We start from the raw sequence: 20,500 nt of genomic DNA on the forward strand, positions 1-20,500 counted from the left end.
TTACATGGGTTTTGTGGGTTTTTAGGGCTTTCTAATCCTTAGAAAGGGGCTACTCGCAGTTTCCTGGTTCCATTGAGAGAGGGGCAGGAGTCAAATAGTTGTCTCCACCCACCTCTAAACGTTTAACCCCGCCCACATTTAGCCCCGCCCCGATCTCCGGGATGCAGCCAGGGGCTACTCGATAAGGAGGTTAAAATGTTTTTCCCAAAACGGGACAGTTTCAACTTCTCGCCACTGGAGGGCGCCAACTCACCGTGCTCGTTCACTGTTAGAAAAGTAGTTAACATTTTACTTGTTTTTCACTAAGAGAATAAAACACTGTTAAGAGTGAAGTCCCCTGTTGCTAATGGCAAGATGCCATAGCGTTTTATTTAAAAGAATTTATTTCTACTAAGTCATAATTGTAAATGCCTACTTCTTTGTAACTATTCTTTTTTTTCAGAACATGCGTACTCAAATTTAAGAAAATATTTTGAAGAGTTTTTTTGCGACGGTTTTATGAGCAAATAACAAATTTTCTGATGCAGATGACTCTTCAAACTGCCTCTGGAGACGGAGAGATTAGTCACAGTTGAGCTTGTTCAAACATGGTCTTCTGTCATTACAATAACTCTAATCTTTAGTCTTACAGTGTTAAGCGTTTTTAGCATCTAAACCTTTAAACTGTCATGCATGGATATTAACATGGAATAATCACAGCAGAAGTAGAGTTTTATGTGAACTGTAACTCTGATATGTTTGTGATCATTTCAACATTTTATTGCTTTATATCTATTTCTACCACGTGGGTAACATTTGTAACTATATCTAGTTCAAATATGCCCCCCAAAAAGTGGTTCTATAAAATTCTGCTTTAGAGATGAAGTTTCACCAAACACTTTTATTTTATTTTATTTTATTTTATTTTATTTTATTTTATTTTATTTTATTTTATTTTATTTTATTTTATTTTATTTTATTTTATTTTATTTTTCGAGCAGCGTCTCCTATTTTAACCACTAGGTGGTAGTAAAACTCTACTGTGTTTCCTGTTCAACCACTAGACGGCAGCATCGTTCACTAACTACTGTTAAAAAAACATAGAGGAAGAATAGTTGCAGCTGGGGTTGGTGTTTTGCTCTGTGGGGCCGAGTGGGGGGGGGGGCGTTCAGCTGATGGTGCGACTGTCCTTGAGATATGACTGCCCGAGAGTTTTCCATCTTTATTCCCGGAATAGTCAAAGGCTTCATCGCGTTTTTCTGACAAGATGTTGGGATTATTTGTCAGAGCTTTGGTGAGATTGTTGTTTGTGGTTAAGCGTGTTTCAGTGCGTAAATGTTTGGTGTTTACAAAATCAAATCGAGCCAGGGGGGACGCCGCAGGATAACAACACTGTTGTGAGAGATCAGGACAAGACAAAGTTCAAGCTGTGGAAATATTTGTATTTTGCTTCTGAAGCGTTTATTTCCGCGTCACATATATGTGTCATTTTGCACAAATGTTTGCTAAATATGTTTAAAGCGAATCAGTGTCGGTAAAGACGACAGCTGCAGATTCGGCAGTTAAGTGCACCCATTAATAGTATACACCTATAATAGATTGTCTTTATATTGTCAGTGACACTTCAGTGAAAACCTTGCAATAGGCGCACAGTAATTTTATTTTGAAAATAACCCCGGAAGTGTATTTTTATGAGCTAAATGAAAATTGAACATCTGTACCCAATTTTTATATTTAGACATCATGTCTGCACTAATTGTTTTCATACAGTTGGGCCAAGTTAAAGTAATAATTATAATTTAAATTAATTAGTTAATACATTAGTGAGTGATTTAATATTAAAGCCCTCGTGTAAACACGAGAGCACATGTGGATTTTGTGCTTTCATGTATGTTTGTTTTTGCCACCATCTCTCAGGTTCAGCAGTGTCAGCCTTCTATTTATAGGCTGCTTAATGGTGGCTCCAGACAAATGCTGGAACCGCTTCATTCAGAGGCTTCGGTATCACATTTCAATCTTAAATATCTAACGATAACAAACAAGTATTTGTAAATAATTAAGTATGTTGTTCACAACTTGTAGGCCAGGTCTTATTTCAGCTCATTTTGCTCTTAAGCCTCACCTTTCTAAGCTTAGATAAACACAAGCATCGACCCGTTGACACCTTTGATCTTTACTGTGCCTGGCTTCACCTTACTAACTAGTTTAACTAGATTACAAGAGAGATGGAATTTCAGTTATCACTCAGCTTAAATGAATGACATAATAGATGTGTGATCATGTAATAAACATTTGATTTGATGTGTAAATATCTATAATTTCTTCCTTTACTGTTTTCCCTTTAGCCGAGGCCAGGCACTACAAATCCATGCCGCATGCTCAGACCAGTAACGCAGATCCCAGAGCGGTCCTTTGCTCATCAAGAGGGTCTGCCTAAGCTGCCCGTTCCACCCTTGAGGCAAACTTGTGAACGCTACCTAGCCACACTGGAGCCCATTGTCAGCAAAGAAGAGCTGGAACACACCCGCCAGCTGGTGCAGGAGTTCCTGAAAGGTGGAGTGGGAGAAAGGCTCCAGAAAGGGCTGGAGAGACGGGCACGAAAGACAGATAACTGGGTAAGTATTTGGCTTTATGGAGCAACACACTCCGGTAAATCACTTCAGTGTTTTTTTACTCCTGGTGTCTGTGTAGCTGTCAGAGTGGTGGGTGCAGTCGGCATATCTGGACTGCAGAATGCCGGTGGCGGTCTACACCAGCCCTGGGGTGGTGCTGCCTCGGATGCATTTTGAAGATCGGCAAGGGCAGATGAGGTAAGAAAAACGATTTACAAAACAAACCACAGTTACAATCCTTAACTGTTTTAAGGTATTTGCTGTTGTTAAATAAGGGCCTGATTCCCAGTGCAGCCATAAAACTCATTCACTTTTTGCACAGATCCCAAATTAACAAGCTCTCATGCTGAAGTTTGGAGCTGACTCTTGCAAAGTACCCCCCCCCCCTCCCCCCACTGGTTATTTACAGCTCTTCCACAGCTCGTACTGTTGCTCAGCTGTTCTTAACTGCTGCGACACAAGGCTGTAATAGTCCACAAAGTCACAAAGCTGGTAAAAATCTGAACCACGATCCGTTAAATATAGTAAGAACTGTGGTATAGTGAAGCCAATGCTTGACTTACTTGGTTTACTCGGACATTTAGGTGTGTATTTGGAGATAATTTATGATAACTGGATAATGAATGTTATGTTGAATCATTTGAATAACAAAGTCACTATTTTCCTTCCACAGGTTTGCTGCCAAACTAATAGCAGGAGTTTTGGACTTTAAAAAACTGATTGACTCGTAGGTTTTTATGGAATTACTATGAATAAGATAACTTTATGATCTCATTGACATTATTTTAACTTGGTTTACAAGACTGTTACAACACTTTGTTATGCTACTGAATCCTAGTGAAAACCTTCCTGTTGAGTACTTGAGTGGGAAGCCGCTGTGCATGGACCAGTATTACAAGATTCTGTGCTCCTGCCGTATTCCTGGACCAAAGAGAGACACTGTAGTGCATTACACACACGGGAAGATGGCTCCTACTCACATCACGGTGGTCCACAACTTTCAGGTACACTACATGAACGTGAAGCTAATTTTTTAAATATGAATTAAAGCGTGGATGCTTAATTTTATAAATGTATTATCAATTATCAATCGCTGGTAAAATAACCCTTAGGTGTGTTGTAAAACTAACTTGGCTTTTCTCTCCCAGTTCTTTGTCTTGGATGTCTATAACAGCGACGGCACCCCGCTGACGGTAGATCAGATTTACATGCAGCTGGAGAAGGTCTTGAATTCTTCTCTGCAAGCTAATAAGGAACCAATTGGCATCCTTACATCACAGCACCGCAACACCTGGGGAAAAGCCTACAGCAACTTGATCAAGGGTGAGCAGAGAAGCAGAAAAACCTCTGTTTGCAATTTATTTGGTTTTAAAGCATCGCTGAGATAAAAAAAAATAAACTTCATCCCATGTACTTTGTTTGGCCCTCAGACAAAACAAATAAGGAATCAGTCCGTGCCATCCAGAAGAGTATCTTTACAGTCTGTTTAGATGCTCCGATGCCTCGGGTGTCAGATGAGCTGTACTTGAGTCGCGTTGCTGCCCAGATGCTACATGGAGGAGGAGCACGGTGGAACAGTGGCAACCGCTGGTTTGATAAGACCTTGCAGGTCAGTTTAAGGAAACAGACCAACTTCGCATTTAATACGACAAAACAGGAGTCCTGGCTGCAGTTGAGAATTTGTATGTACTTGCTGAACGTCCTCAGTTCATTGTTGGTGAGGATGGTACATGTGGACTGGTGTATGAGCATGCACCTGCTGAGGGTCCACCCATTGTGTTTCTCATCGATTACGTAGTTAAATACATGTAAGTTTCTCTCTGAACACTGCTTTTCCTATTTTTACCTAAACCTTTACTGAAAAAGAGCCTCGTGTCGTTTTTAACAGGAGGAATATAGAAATGCTTCGCTCTCCCATGGTTCCTTTGGCCATGCCTCAGAAACTGAGATTCAGCATCACATCTGAAATCAAGAGAGACATCGAAAAAGCCAAACAAAACATGAACATGTAAGCAAAGTCCTGATGTTTGTTTTCAGTTTTTGGTTGTTTTACTTTTGACTCCCTGTTGTGTGTGTTGACAGAATGGTGCATGACCTGGATGTGAAGGTGCTGATGTTTTCTCATTTTGGGAAAAACTTGCCAAAGCAACACAGTTTGAGTCCAGATGCCTTTGTGCAAATGGCTCTACAACTTGCCTACTTCAGGTGAGAAAGCTTACAGCAGTAGAAGCCTTCCTGGAGGCTGACGTGGGCGGGATGTTTTAGCCATTTATAAAATATAGATATAGTCATTGTAGAAAACTTTCTGAACAGCCTCTGTTCAGAAAAATAGTGTTTACATCCAACAGGACTGATGAGCTAACAACTAAATATCACATAGATTAATTTAACTTTTATTTTATAATATTTACACTACAGCCAAGTTGAAGTCCCTGCTAGCCTCAGCATCTGGGTGCATCTGTAATACAGTGAAGACAAAAATAGTTGAAATCCTCCGATTGTGCACATTGTTCCACTTAAAAAGAAGAGAGGTCTGTAATGTTCATCATTGGTATGCTTTAAAGGTGTTGAACAGTCATTAAGTCAATACATTGACATTAATTGACTTTAACATCCACGTTGATGATCCCTCTGATCACTTTGCCTTGAATTTCTCCAGCCTTATGGACTCCTTCAGCTTTACCCAGCATGTTTCTGGCCCCACACACACCAGGGGGCACACTCTAGACCTTGTTTTTACCCTGAGTTTAAATGCTGACAGTGCTTGTCCTGAGGATGTTTATATTTAAGATCACCACTGCATTTTCTTTAACTTGCTAGTTTCTGTGTCCCCACCTCCTGCTCGCCGTATGGTTAGTTCTCGTTTTCTTAATGAGAGCACAGCTAGCAATTTTTCTGCTGCTTTTGATCCACCCTGTTCTTCTAATAACAACCCAGATTCCTTAACTTCTCAGTTTAACGAGCACTACCTCTCCATTCTGGACAACATCTGTCCTGTCAGAACCAGATCAGTTCCTGCAGTGAACCCTACTCCCTGGTTTAATGACAGCCTTCGCAGCCTGAAGCACCAATGCAGAAAAATTGAGCGTTTGTGGAAGAAAACCCATCTCCATGTCCATCTGCTGCACCTAAAGGATCTTCTGACATCCTTTATCTCTGCAGTCAGAGACGCCAGGGGTTCCTATTTTTCCAACCTGGTGTCCCAGAGCAAAGGGAACCCCAAGGTGCTGTTTAACACCATCAGCAGTATCGTCTCTCCTGCCTCTCCTACAGCCTCCATCCACTCTGTTACAGACTGTGAGAACTTTCTGTCTTTCTTTGTGGACAAAGTCAATAAGGTTAGATCTAGCATCTCTCCTTCAGCCTTATCGCTGCCTCTCCCGACTCCAACCAGGCCCATCATCCTAGATAGCTTTGCTCCTGTTTCTTTGCCTGAGTTAACCAAACTAGTTAACTCTATGAAGACCTCTGCATGCCCCCTCGACATCTTACCCTCATCTTTGTTTAAAAGTGGTTTTCAGTCCATCGGTCCCAGGGTGCTCTCCATTATTAATGCTTCTCTGTTTTCTGGTCAGGTCCCTGCTTACTTTAAGAACGCTGTAATCCACCCGCTTCTTAAAAAACTGAGTCTTGACCCCTCTCTCCATAGCAGCTTCAGGCCCATCTCTAAACTTCCGTTCATCTCCAAGATCTTGGAAAAGGTCGTGGCCAAACAACTCACAGCTGCTCTTGATGAACATAACATCTATGATTGCTTACAGTCAGGTTTTCGTAGAACTCATTCTACTGAAACAGCTGCTCTGGAGTGGTTCTCCTCTTATCTCTCTGAGCGCTCCTTTTCTGTGGCCGTCTCCAAGTTTAGGTCCCCCACCACCTCTCTTACCCATGGTGTACCACAAGGTTCTGTGCTGGGGCCTCTGCTCTTCCTCCTCTATCTGCTCCCTCTTCAGCACATCCTGAGCTCCTTCAAAGGGATCTCCTACCATCTTTATGCAGATGACATCCAACTGTACATCTCCTTTAAGCCCCATGAGATGTCTAAGCTGCAGCTGTTACACACCTGCTTAGACTCTATCAAAACCTGGATGGCTGGGAGCTTTCTTCAGCTGAATGAAGATAAGACTGAGATCCTCATCTGTGCCCCAGACAAGCTGGTTCCCAAGGTCAGAGACTCTCTTGGTCAGCTTGCTTCTCATACCAAACCTTCCGTCAGGAATCTTGGCGTGACCTTTGACCCAGCTCTCACCCTGGATTCTCATGTCAGTTCTCTTGTTCGCTCTTCCTTCTTCCATCTCAGGAACGTTGCTAAGCTGAGTCCCATTCTGTCCCGCTCTGAACTTGAGACTGTTATCCACACCTTCATCTCCTTAGACTACCTCTCTTTTCACGTGTCTGAGCAGAACCTCCCTGAACCGTCTACAGGTGGTTCAGAATGCCTGTGCTCGGCTTCTGACCAAGTCCTCCAAACACACCCACATCACCCCGCTTCTCCTCCAGCTTCACTGGCTGCCAGTCAACTTCAGGGTTCATTTCAAGATCCTGGTTCTGGTCTATAAGGCCCTACATGGACAAGCACCATCTTACATTGGTGATCTTCTTAGTCCCTACACCCCCAGCAGGTCCCTGAGGTCCAGTGATCAAAGCCTACTGGTTGTGCAGCACACCAGGCTAAAGACCAAAGGTGACAGATCATTTGCTGCTGTGGCCCCCAGACTCTGGAACTCTCTCCCCCTGAGCCTGAGATCAGTGGACTCGGTGGACTCCTTTAAAAAACAGCTGAAGACTCACTTGTTCAAGCTGGCTTTTGTATGACCTTCTTCACCACTCTCTCTTTGTTCTGCTCTCCCCACCTATTCCACCTTCCTCAGGATCCAATGATTTCCCTCTTTCCTATTCACTCTCTCTCTTTCTTAACATCTTTTTTATCACAATAGTCTATTTTTTTGCTCATTTTAAATATATTTTTAACCATTTTCTAAATTATTTTTTATATTTTTACATTTTTTGTTTTTGTGAAGCACCTCATGATTTTTTATCTTGAGAGGTGCTATAGAAATGATATTTTCTTCTTCTTCTTCTTCTTCTTCTTCCTCTTCCTCTTCTTCTTCTACCTTTGCAGTGGGCCCTAGTAGGAATGAATGCCTAGCAAGGGGGCGTCTGTATCAGCACGTAAAATTAAGCCAGAGGAGAAAGTAGCTTCAGACCGCAGGATTTGAAGTCCTATTTCCTGATATTTGCACATCTTGCCTCTGATTGACTAACAGCAATGTGACTCTACCACTGACTCTGTTTGCTCTGCGTCGTTGATGATCTCCACAAATAACACAAGCCTGAAGGAGTTCTGCTTTGTGGCGGAGCTGCTAGTGCTAACAGTTAGCTTCTGCTAGTCGAGACATTCTCTGCTGTTTCTTGGACGCTAAACCAACGGCAGCCTTCCTCGTCGCAAGTCAAGATGGGACAGTCCATGAATGTTAAGTGACGGTGTGACGTAGATCTGTCAGGCTTTTCTAATCCTAGCATTTCGCTGTCTATTTTCTATCAGAAGCTAATGCAGGAGCGAGGTGTAGGAGACTATTTTCATGTCCAGCCTGCATGAAAAACTCAGTGACTGATCCTAATCAGAAATGATAACTAAAAAAATGGGTTTTCAGTGTTCCTCACCTTAACTGAGCAGCTCAGTGACCTAGTGGTAGAGTGCCCACCCTGAGACTGGGAGATCAAATCCCTGTCGGGTCATACCAAAGCCTTTATAAAAATGGGACCCAATACCTCCCTGCTTCACACTCAGCTGGGTTGGATTGGTGAGGGTTAAACCACCAAATAGATCCCGAGCGCGGCCGTGTCTGCAGCCCACAGCTCCCCACGGGTATGGGTCAAATGCGAAGGACAGTTGTCACCACACCAGTGTGTGGTGACAACTATGGGACATTAATCTTTTTAGTGATAATTTTTATTAAAGATGTAAACACACGTTCTCAGCTACATCCAGATTAGCCAGACACCGTTTTCCTGAACAGAGGCCATTCAGGAATCTATCCATAAGATAAGATCATCTTTTTTTTTTATAACTTTTATTTTCAGTTCTCTGTTGCTAGCATTAGCTGGCTTGCTAAATTGCTGTATGCTTGCGTAGGTACATTTCTTTAGGAATTGTGCCAGAAAAAGTGCCAACAACAGGTTGAAAACATAAAACTCTTGGGAATCAGCATTGAGCATTCCTGTTTTGTGGAGGTCTGTCTTAGGAGTGAAGCTTTAAAAAGGGAGGTTGGACTTTTGAATAGTGTATTTTCAATAAGTTGCTTGCTTAAATGACAAGTAAAACATCTTTCATGTTCATTTTTTAACTTTAGGATGTATAATATTTGCTGCTCCACTTATGAGAGTGCCTCACTGAGAATGTTTAAATACGGGAGAACAGATGCAATCCGTTCCACTACTGTAGACTCTCTCGGCTTTGTCCAGGCAATGCAAGATCCAACCAAGCAGGTAAAGATGAACCTCGAGTGTTGCATAATAAATGTTGAAAGTGTGAGATGGTTTAGTGAGCGATGAATGTTTCCAACAGAACACTGAGAGGCTGGCTCTGCTGCAAAAGGCGGTTCAGACACATAAAGAAAACACTTACAATGTGAGAATCTGATTTTTAAAATTACTGTTTGTTTACTTAAACAACAGAAATGTCTCATCCACATGTAACCTTTGGTTTTTAGGCGATTCATGGACAGGCCATAGACAGACATCTGCTTGGGCTGAGGATGCAGAGCATTGTGGACCTGACCTCCATGCCTGGGATATTCATGGATACTTCCTATGCAGTAGCTCATCATTTTAATCTCTCCACGAGCCAGGTATATTTGCATTTCTATGAAAGCCAGCAGCTTATCATCACCTAGCAAATGATTGTTTACACATTTATTTATTTACTTGCATATTTACTCTCTCGCATCTCAAAATCCAGGTTGGCTCCAAGACAGACTGCGTCATGTGCTTCGGTCCAATGGTGCCAGATGGCTACGGAGTGTGTTACAATCCCATGGATGAGCATATCAACATTGCCATCACTGCCTTCAACAGCTGTGAGGAGACAAACGCTGCCAGCTTTGCCCAGGCTGTGGAGGACGCACTGTTGGACATGAGAGCTCTCCTGGAAGACACGGCCAGGACCAGACAGTGATCCCACACATGAGCCCGGTCGCGTCTGGAGGTCGAAACTGAATCAAGTTGTTGCCAGCGAAGTTGGCAGAATGCCACACTGGCAAAGATGCAAAGTGTTCTAAGTGGAAACCTGTTACTGCACAGTTTGGTGGAAATGCACAATGTGTGAATGTCAAAGCACTGTTTATAAGAGGAGAAAATATCTATAGTTAAAAATAAATATTTAAGATTATTGTAAAATAACTGAAAGAGAACAGATAGTTTTTCCTGTTTCCATACTTAAGCAGATTTTAGTGGCTTGTATGTTATATATTTCAGGTCAGAGCATTTAGCACACACTGCAGGTAAGTAAATTATTGAAGATATTTTTTACAGAATAGAATAAACGTTCATTTAACTATTGTGAATATTACACAAACTGACTCGTATAGTTCATCTCTTGGATCCAAGATGCACAAAGGAATATTGAGCTCTGAATGTCCCTTTGGTATGCAGGTAGTCACCATGAAATTCAATCTCAGCCATATTTCCAGAGGAGTGCCACTGGAACAGCTGTGGACCGTTAAACACGTTGGTCTTCAGGACATCCATGTCCCGGATCTGAACAAGAACAACAACAACAAAAAAAAAAAGAATAATGCAGCAGTGAGTCCTCTTATAAACTCCCCTTCTGGCATTGCAGCACATTAAAACACAGCTTTTACGCACCATTATATATGTAGACTGGGAATTGGTGGCATTGAATACTAATCCTATGTGCAGTGCTTGGATTCTGATTTTCACTGAGGGAGGGGCGTTGATGAGTACCCGGCAGGTGTGGTTGGAGTTCAGCCTTACCGGATTCTCAAAAATGCCCCTGGGGGCAAATAGCTGAATATCACAATCTGTTGGGCAAACAGAGCTGTTACAGCTTTGCAAAATATCACACATGCAGTCAAACCCACTGTCATATATGTGGGAAATGGAAAAGGTGGGGCATTGTCACTAGCAGATTCTCGTCTCGTCTTCCTCCGCTTATCCGGGTCCGGGTCGCGGGGGCAGCATCCCAACTAGGGAGCTCCAGGCCGTCCTCTCCCCGGCCTTGTCCACCAGCTCCTCCGGCAGGACCCCAAGGCGTTCCCGGACCAGATTGGAGATGTAACCTCTCCAACGTGTCCTGGGTCGACCCGGGGGCCTTCTGCCGGCAGGACATGCCCGAAACACCTCCCCGGGGAGGCGTCCAGGAGGCATCCTGACCAGATGCCCAAACCACCTCAACTGGCTCCTTTCGATCCGGAGGAGCAGATTCTGTGCTGTGGTAATCTGTCTGCTTTAATACACTTTGCTGTGTTAATACCAAGGATTAGGCCCATCCCAGTCAGCAGGGCGGAGATGTGTGGGAGGGAAACAACACGTGATCGCATTTGACTGTCAAGTCATCTGTAGATTCACTTCATTCATTGATATCAATTTTTTAGAGCATCAAACTTTATGGAACAGTTCGTGATGATAAAACTAGAAGCTGTCATACCATAATGGAGGCTCCTCTTCATGTTCTTCTGTGAGCTGTAGGTAAACACAACTCCATTCCCAGGAGTGAACACATTTTGCCGCACAAGCAGAACGTTGGTTCTGCTGGTAAGTTGACTATCTGCCACCTGCGCACACTTCCTCACAAAAGCCAGACGGTCAAAAAAAGCCACGTACTCCTCTGGAACAACACAACAGGTTTATAAATAGCAACACAAATCTTGGGAAGCACTTCCTATCAAACATACTTTTCTTGCAGTCCAAGGAGCTAGACAGGATTTTCACATGGATGATCTCATCCAGGGGTCGACCTATGGATACGGTGCATCTTCTGTTTACACCTTGCAGATCCACTGTGCCTGATTCCTCCAAGAAGAGCTGTCCACAAACACCTTGATAATCACATACACCACCATTAAAATCATTTACCATATTCAGCTATTGGTGAAATAGAAGTTATGTTCACTAACTGGGTGTCGGGGTGGGCGTGGTGGTTTGTTGAGTGGTTATGGCCTCAGTTGGACTTGCTAGAGCATTGCCCGCACGGTTCTGTGGTTTATCTTTATAGATCACAACTGCAGATGGGAGAGGTGACTCTGCAAGGTTAACTTTTGTTTTTGGAGCAGTGGAGTTGAAGGCCGCATTTGTGCAGCTGGCCCTGTAGCAGCCCTGGATGGTGATTGGTTTAGGCATATTCATACAGAACAAGGGGCTGAGGGGCTCCGGCTTGGAGGGGCCCATGCAGGAGACAGCTCTGGACTGGATACCATATCCACAGGGGGCTGAACACTAATGGGTGAAACAACTTGAGGGTCAGAACAGGTCAGAGTGTCAGTAGGATCATGTGCAAACACAGGCAAGCTGTTGACACTGTAAACATGATTCAAGTGGACATAAAAATACAGTCATGGATCATTTTTACTGCCATCTAAAATGGAAAGGGTTTGTTTTAAACCCAAATAATGTGATGAGTATTTTTATGTTTGAAAATGGTCTTTTGGCTGTTTTGGGTGTGTCAGATAATTCATTTAGTCATTTTAGCTCTTCCAAAAATTATCGTAATGTTCACGTTTCAGTTCTGTCAGATGTACCTGGCTCCATGGCTTCACCTCCCACCTGTAGGTGCAGACCTGCACCAGGCAGGGTGCTGTAGTGGCCGGTTTGACCGCTGAGCGGCAGTTATGCTCCGACACCATGGTTTCTTTGCCGTGGATAAACTGAAGACAGGACACGTTTCTTTGAGTGATCCCCAGATCACAGGATGCAGAACAAGGTGACGTCCTGACTACCCTCCATCTGGACAAACGCTAGAGGTGAGATTACTTTTCCCTTTGCAGAAAAAAATCCAGTGTGTGTTTGTGTGGGATTTACTTTGCAGGACAGCTATGAGTATTACAAGCAACCACTGCTGTGGGCTTAGGAAAGTCACTGCAGTTGGAGTCACCCAGCACCACCTCCTCTCCCTCTACTTCTACAGCACAGTACAGCACCCTAGTGGCTACACCTCCTCCACACGTTACACTGCAGACTCCTTGCTTAGAGCGCCACCTAGTGCAAAATGTAATTCCTTCTTCAATTCCAAGCAGATTTGTATGTCACTGCTCTGTATACTTTAAGCAAAAATGTGCATAATCTGCAGAAATCTTAAATCATGTAAAACGTGGTGTCTTACATAGGAGGACAGGGGGATGAGACACAGATCTCAGTGTGAGGATCAGGTTTGGTAGAAGCATCACAGTTGAAGTCAGGAACCCCCAGTCTGGTCTGGTGATCCACACAAGAGAACCACACCTGCAGGGTTCCTTCCATGCATTAGCATTGAGCTTTGTGTTATTACATGTGAGGAAGGTGGAAACCGTGATATTTGCATTAATATTAATTGAGACTCACCATTTCCACAGGTCTTTGAACACTGACTGACAACAGGACTCCACACAAACACACGAGCCTGTCTGGAGCGTGGTGTCATGTCAGCCCTTTGGATGGGCAGCTCCTGGTAAAGAGAGCCCATTTAAACTTGTGTGATATTTTGAAAATGTAATGAGCTTGTTTTATTTTACCTCCCTCTTAGATTCCCACCCAATGGGGCAAACATCTATGACACAGAGCACAAGATCAAGTGGTTTGATCTGCTTCAAACAAAAAGTTTGATCCACTTCAACCTCTTGTCCATCCTCTTGCCGAACACATGACACAACACGTTTTGCTTCTCCTGGTCCGCACACTGCAGAACAGTTTCCTGGCTCAGACACAGACCACCTGTGAACAAACAAAATGTATTTTCATTTAAATCTCAGTTTGGTGCAACAGAATCATACCACAAATCCTGTTAATTAAAGAAAAAGACACTAATAATAACCACAAACATCCACGTCAAACTATTTAACGATCATCAGCTGTACCTGGCAGGACAGTGTTGCATATTACACTTTTCAGCAGAGTGTGGAGCAGCGTCAGAGGAACATTCAGAGTCTTGAACAATCACCAACTCAGATCCTTGTTTTTGAACACATCGGACAAGACGGAGCCTCACTCCCCCTCCACAGGAGGCACTGCAAGCGCCAAAACTTCCTGCATCCCACCTGTGAAACAATAAATTATTCATGCATTCTCATCTGTGTGTGTGTGTGTGTGTGTGTGTGTGTGTGTGTGTGTGTGTGTGTGTGTGTGTGTGTTTGGGGAAAAAAACAAGACACAACAGAGCTGGGAGTGAAACTAACCTGGGGGGACATGCTGTTAGGTGACAGATTGTGTGGAGGGGGGTGTTTGGAGGAGGATCTTTACAGTGGTGCTGCTGCAAATGTATTTTATTTCCTTTGTCAACACAGACATGCACATTCTTCTGCACACCTGTAAAACAAGAAGTTGAAATAAAATGTCTCTGAAGTCAATATTTGGGCCATTATGGAAATTATCAGTAACTACTGTTTTACTCATTTTACTTTGCATACTGATGAGTTTGAATTGAAATCCAAAGTGCTTTGTTGTCATGTTAAAAAAATCCAGTCAGTTAATGTTTTATATCATAAGTCTTTGCACTGAAATTTAGGCAGAAATAATGACAAAACCACAGAAAACTCACAAAAATCACAGATGTTTGTCTAAACCATCGACATTAGAGGACTTCCGGTATGGCGACAGAGTGAAACAGACGCAAGTGACAAGAGCTCCGTATAACCAACATAAACACGAACTAGAAAACGCCTGAACTGTAAAGGGAAAAATAAGGAAAAGGAAAAGCAACAATGAGCGGAGGTACAACGAATAAAGGGAAGAGCAAAAAGCAGCCAGAAGATCCAATATGCATTGTAAGTACTCAAAAGAAGGAGAAGAAAAATGAATGATTAGAAAGAGAAAACAAGCCAAGAAGATAGAAATAGAAAAACAGGTTAATCGGGGAAGGAAGAACAACGGACACGGAAGGGAATGAGAAGACAAGAAGACAAAGGTAAAGAATGGACAGAATAACGGCGGAAGAGCACAAACAAAGAAAGACTTCTAGAAAACGAACGAGGGGAAATGAACAGAACTCAATGTTAAAAATATGATGAATGCTGAGTACGAAGGGGAATGTGTTTGTAAAGTAAAAGTTGATAAATAAAAAGTAAAAAAAAAAAAAAACCATCGACATTAATATAGGTCTAAACAATGTTTTTCAGTGAAACCCGGAGAGAGACTTAAGGTTTTCCCTCTTTCGCAAGCCCCCATAATTCAGGTCTGAAAATGAAGCCAACATGGAAGTGCACTAGCTGAGCTTAGATTTTAACATGTACTGTTCAACCATGAAATTTAAATGTAATAGGGTAAAACCCAGCGCACTTAACAACGCTGCATTTTTGAAAATGGGTTGAAATATGACTCTAGTGGAGCTGGGTTCCGAGTATCGGTATGGTCTCCCTTCCCTCAGCAGCAGCTCGGCGCATCTCTGATCGCAGCGGCGCCTGTCTGCTGTGCGGGCTGCTGGCTTGTGGAGCACTCGGGAGACCTTTGTGTTCCACCCGGTTTTACCCAGCGGTCAGCCCGGCGTATCTGTGACTCAGAAGCTCTGGTGTTGTTCACAGGTAACTCCGGTTGTAGCTAGGTTGCTGCCTCCGTTAGCTAGCTCCCACCTCCACATTAGTTTTGGGTTAGCTTGTAGCTAAATCGCTTCAGTTCGACGGGTGTCGTCAGTTGATCCAAGCCTTTCAGCGCCACCTCTTTTCCCTTTTGTGGAATTGTCTGGGCGTGACAGAACCTGTGACACGGTCAAAATGGCGGTGGTGGCCACCTCCCATTTTGGCTTAAAAACTTATTATTGGAGCATATGGACACGAAGTGTCCAGTGTATATGTCGATGCTCTTTAGTGTAAAAAAATGAATCTGTTATTGTCAGTGTTCATGGTGAAGATATTTTACACTGCTGTCATGGCAACAGTAATGGCAGATTTCACAGCCACACATGCTACATCCTGAATTTTATAATGAAATATGGGGAAATTACTGCAATAAACATGTGGAGGCATAATGTAAAGCTAAAACGAATAAGTCCAATAAAATCTGCAATAGTGATTAATTCTATTATTCATGTATTTATTTCCACAGCATACATTTTGTTGATTTAAAGGGACTTTTCATTGGCTACTGGTGATTTTCAGTATGCATCCAGTAGAACGTTATTTACCTGATCCACAGGAAACAGAACAAGATGTTGTGTGAACAGCCCATGCACCTCGCATGGTGTCATCAGTCACATTACTATTTCTGGCAGGAACATAAAACTCATAGCTGATGTTCGGATTTGTTTTGTCACCATATTCCTTTCCATATTTGCGATAGATCTGCAGTCATCAAAAGAATTACAAACACCAAATAGCTCTGCATCATGTTTAAAGTTCACATGACCTGTAAAGAGCATGTTTTCCTCTCCTGACCTGCATGTCTATCTCCTGTTTCAGTGGACCGGGCACAATCACTTCCTCCATCTCAGGTAAAAAGTCAGGGGTCAGGTAGAGGCGGTACTCCAGATGGTTCTCATCCAACACGGATGGATGGGTGACATTTACGGCTATGCTGCCTGCTCCCGACACAATGTACTGACCCCCAACCAGCACAGCTGCAAAACAACCCTCGGTTTTAAGCATTTATTAACATTATGTTGTAGAAATTAAAATCTCGTGTGCAGGGATATTGATTACCCAAATGAGTAAATAGCGGTGCCTTGTTGATGATGTGAACCTGTGTGGCATTCACTGGCAGAGTCAGAAAAGTGGTGTACTCTTGTTTGGAAAAGAGAGAAAGAATGTGTGCAGTTCAGCTGCATTCAGTTATCCATCTCATCACAGAGAGAGGAGCTGTAAGTGATCAAATTATTGTCACCTTTAGCCTGACCACCTCTGTAGGAGTCAGATGTCAAACTGCAGGTTGACCCATCTCCATCACACACTCCGCACACATCCCACACTTTTCCAGAATGCAGCACACCATCACAGCCAAACAGCTGATCAGGGACACAAAACACAGTGTAAAAATGCACAAGAGACATCCCTAATCTACTTCTATAGCTTTCTATTATTGTTACCTGGCATCTGCCCTGTAGACAAGCGGCTGTTGTTCCAAAAGCAGACCTGCTGTCTGACTCACAACGTGTTCCATCCACAAAGTGAGAGCCACGACTCACCATGAAGCTTTCTCCATCTGACAGGCACATGTATTTGCACTGCTCATCCCCTGGTCATTACCATCAACAGAAAAGAAAAGCACACTTTAAACCAAGACCTCAAACATCAGAATGACATTTTCCATGCTTTTACCTTTCACAAAGCCGAGAGCAGGGATCCATTTGTAGAAAGAGGCCATTTTTGGTTGCAGGTAGAGAGGGATGGAGTCTGTTTGGGAACACTGCTCTGCCATGAAGTCCTGCTGAGTGTCCTCACAAGGCTGCAGCAACATGAGTAGGACAATAAATGCAAGAATGACTCTGACTACAATGATGTTGAACCACTGTAAGCAGAAAGAACTTACCTGCTGGTGGCAAAGTTCAGCCTCAATGTCTGAACCATCACAGTCATTGCCTCCAAAAGCAGGTCTGGAACATTATGACAGCTTTCAACAGAACAAGTGTAACAAAGAAGGTTTCATTGCTCGTGTAACGTGTTACCTCGGGTTATTGCATTGTCGTGCACGGAGTGTCACTCCCCCACCACAAGTCCGTGAGCATGAGGAAAACTCGGACCAGCTGGACCAGGAGCCATTGACAACAACTGAGGAGCCAATATCATCTGGAGACACACACTGTCCCTTTAGACACCACTGCAAGACAGGATTAGAAACACACCAGAGTTGACTCCTGAGGACAATTATCACAACAAAAATGGATTCCATCAACAAACTGAAACCTGGTTAGGAGCACATTCTGTGCCATCCAGCAGAGGAACCAGGAGGCGCTTGCAGGATCTGTCGTCATCAGGTTCAACATGGCAGGACAGGATACGACAAGCCGGCTGACAGGAGACAAAACTCATGAATGAACATGTGGAACTCACACCTGGCATCATCGAGTTGTAACAGGGCGTACCAGGTCAGGACTTGTGAACGAGCATGCTCTTGCAGTGCTGCCAAAAGCTATACGACACTGGTCATCAACACCGTAATACAGGCCGGGCTTCCAGTCTTGTAGGGAACCTCTGAGTTCAGGCAAGTCCTTCACACACTCTGCTCTCCCTTCTCTGGGAATACCAAGGCACTTGATATCTCATTCCCAAAAATCTTAAGCAACATTTCACGCATCTATTACTTATATTTAGAAATCAGGTCAAAGATATGGTCAGTGAAACATCTGGCCTGAACTGGTTCACCTGAAGAACATGAAAAGCTGCTGCCTGCTGCAGGGAGACCAGGTCAGATCCACGCTGTTGTAGCCTCCATCAGACGCCATCATGAAGCCGCTCCGGCTGCAGATGTTTCCAACGCCGTCGTGGTTGATTCCAAAACTGGATGTTTGGCAAATCAGGTTTGACAAAGCAAACTGAAGATTTGAAGATGCTTGAAAGTGTGTTGATTTTGTTTCAGGTTATAGAATAATTCATGTGAAAGCTTATCATCTTTCTTAAAGTATTCTTTGAAATAAACTTTAGATTTACAAAGTGAAATTTATTATTTATTTATTTACAAATTCACGGACAAGCTACAATAAATACGTCATCATAATTTGTTTTAATTATATCAGTTCTATTTTTTTTATTTGTTTTATATTTGTGCTCCTCCACATCGAGAGGAGCAAGTTGAGGTGGCTCGGGCATAGGATGAATCCTGGACGCCTCCTTGGCAAGGTTTTCTGGGCACGTCCGACCAGGAGGAGGCCTAAAGGGAGACCCAGGACTTGTTGGAGGGTCTATGTCTCTCACCTGGCCAGGGAACGCCTTGGGATTCCCCCGGAAGATGGGGTATGGTGGTTTTACATGTTATCCTTAGCCGTAAGTTTTATTGTGTTGTTATTATTATTATTATTATTTGCTTTACTTGTTCTTTGTCATTAGTGTTTAATCATAAATTAATTCATTTTTAAAAAGATCCTGGAGGCCCTAGATTGTTTATTGACTACAGTGATTTACCTGTGACCAAGTTCATGAGCGATGGTGATGCCCAGATCGAACCCTGTGTCCTCAGTAATCACACAGCTCCACTCGCTGGAACAAACCCCACCCAGCTGCGTCACTCCCCTGACCTGCTTGTTCCCATCAAGCAGCTCCAGGTCAAACCTGACGATGATGGCAGATGTGCAGCATCATGTTATTTGTGTGCAAAAAAATACAGCTATTTAAAGGTCATTTGAATCCTGCGGGTTATGGTACCTTGTAACATACAACAAGAGATCAGCATGCAGCGGATCTGTGTCGTTAGAGGGGTTAATCCTTCTGCCCCAGTCGCACACACTTCTCAGAGAAGATGTGATGTTGGAGGACATTTGGATCTCTGGCTGGAAGAAATGTAAAGAATGAGATAATCACAGCTGTGACTTTTTGAATGTTTATTTAAGTAACTTGAGCAGAAACTGCATAAAATATTTATTTTCACCTCTGGCTCTGAAAGGATAACCATTCGAACCAGGTGCACCCTCATGTTGGCACCCAGAGTCGTGTCTCTCAGCAGCTCTGAGGCCTGTATGGGTCCATGTCAGAATCAGATGATCACATCTCATTCTGCTGACACAAACTAATTGGACTAAAATACCACAGTTACCAGTGGAGCATGTTAGAAAACCTTTCACAACAAATTTCACAACATCTAAACAGATTTCCCCCTCTAATGTGTTTTTTCCCCCTCAGAATTTCATTACTTATTGATCGGTCCTTGAAGCGATCTCCAAACATAGCTCGCCCTACATTTCATTCCCCTACTCATGAAATCACTTAGAAAAACTTATTTTTACTATATGTGTGTGCTCATACTTACAATGTTGAGATTAGTGAGAATGTATTTCTCTGTATCCTGCTTGTGAACCTGCTGGACATCAGGTCCTACGACCACCATCAGCTCCAGATGTGTTACATCAGGCAGAGTTGAGCGACGCAGACGTTCGCTCACTGTGAGTAAGAAAATTGTTCAAAAAGTCCTAATAAAAATCCTTTTAGTGAATATTTGGTAATGTTCATTTGCTTTCATATTACACACACCTGACTGGTCAGCAGAATATCCTGAAGACAAAACAGTATTTCCTGAACCGATGGAGAGGTTATTAAGCTTCTAGGGGGAATGAACAACAATGATTCAATTAAAAACCTGCAGGTTCGACATTTCCAGTGAGAGCTGAGATGGATGAAAATATGATTGATAGCTTTTTACTTCATATGAATCCAGCAACATTTTATCACCCTGTTTTCTTTTGCTTCCACCAGTAGTGAAATCTCCCTGGCAGGTTAACAGTTTAAAGTTGAAGAGTTCATTGCACCTTGCAGGACTCGGGCGGTGGAACCACTCACCACAGCAGAGCTCCTGTTTGCCTGCAGCTTTCCACCTACCTCAACCTGTTGATATCCCATTAGAGCGCTGACGCCAGGCAGCAGGAGCACCAGACAGGACAGAGTCATAAAAATCATGTTTGCCTTCCTTCTGTTGTCTACCTGCTCCGATTTGACACCATGCAGGACAGCGTGTGATCCTTTGTCTCACAAAGGACCGAGCACGGCCATGAGTGCACGAGTAACATGTCTGTGTAAACAGCAGGGACAAAGTTGATGTGTCACGTGTCTGTCTTTTCCTTTTTTTTT

General features: G+C 43.2%; 2 protein-coding genes and 1 long non-coding RNA gene across 4 annotated transcripts; 2 read left to right on the forward strand and 1 right to left on the reverse strand.

The window, feature by feature from the left end:
* Positions 1 to 1,114: 1,114 nt before the first annotated feature.
* LOC107393635 (carnitine O-acetyltransferase) lies at positions 1,115 to 9,989 on the forward strand. Its single transcript, XM_015972138.3, has 14 exons — positions 1,115 to 1,273; positions 2,325 to 2,594; positions 2,671 to 2,789; positions 3,265 to 3,318; positions 3,430 to 3,595; positions 3,740 to 3,914; positions 4,022 to 4,200; positions 4,299 to 4,399; positions 4,480 to 4,599; positions 4,674 to 4,796; positions 8,942 to 9,077; positions 9,157 to 9,219; positions 9,302 to 9,439; positions 9,550 to 9,989. Exons 1-14 carry the CDS (start codon positions 1,247 to 1,249, stop codon positions 9,763 to 9,765), a joined length of 1,887 nt encoding a protein of 628 aa, XP_015827624.3. The 5' UTR covers positions 1,115 to 1,246; the 3' UTR covers positions 9,766 to 9,989.
* adamts13 (ADAM metallopeptidase with thrombospondin type 1 motif, 13) lies at positions 9,227 to 20,461 on the reverse strand. Of its 2 annotated transcripts, XM_015972136.3 has the most exons (29): positions 20,252 to 20,461; positions 19,907 to 19,976; positions 19,686 to 19,816; positions 19,308 to 19,391; positions 19,085 to 19,209; positions 18,845 to 18,991; positions 18,089 to 18,223; positions 17,809 to 17,959; positions 17,630 to 17,734; positions 17,392 to 17,543; positions 17,256 to 17,319; positions 17,045 to 17,171; positions 16,813 to 16,961; positions 16,611 to 16,731; positions 16,430 to 16,510; positions 16,166 to 16,347; positions 15,916 to 16,072; positions 13,976 to 14,105; positions 13,658 to 13,837; positions 13,316 to 13,514; positions 13,146 to 13,248; positions 12,928 to 13,057; positions 12,627 to 12,803; positions 12,347 to 12,551; positions 11,726 to 12,044; positions 11,504 to 11,647; positions 11,257 to 11,436; positions 10,455 to 10,630; positions 9,227 to 10,346 (listed from the first exon to the last, which is right to left on the reverse strand). In XM_015972136.3, the coding sequence occupies exons 1-29, from the start codon at positions 20,327 to 20,329 to the stop codon at positions 10,179 to 10,181; spliced, it is 4,170 nt and encodes a 1,389-aa protein (XP_015827622.3). In that variant the 5' UTR covers positions 20,330 to 20,461; the 3' UTR covers positions 9,227 to 10,178. The 2 variants fall into 2 exon arrangements, 1 of the variants encoding a protein (XP_015827622.3); XR_001573919.3 differs by lacking the exon at positions 9,227 to 10,346 and having other exon boundaries at positions 10,490 to 10,630; positions 11,257 to 11,392.
* On the forward strand, positions 13,129 to 14,146 carry LOC129152958 (uncharacterized). The gene is made up of 2 exons (XR_008559190.2): positions 13,129 to 13,251; positions 13,327 to 14,146. It is a non-coding gene; the product is annotated as an uncharacterized lncRNA (long non-coding RNA).
* Positions 20,462 to 20,500: the final 39 nt, after the last annotated feature.

This window comes from Nothobranchius furzeri, chromosome 17, assembly GCF_043380555.1.
Source record: "Nothobranchius furzeri strain GRZ-AD chromosome 17, NfurGRZ-RIMD1, whole genome shotgun sequence".
NCBI lineage: Eukaryota > Metazoa > Chordata > Actinopteri > Cyprinodontiformes > Nothobranchiidae > Nothobranchius > Nothobranchius furzeri.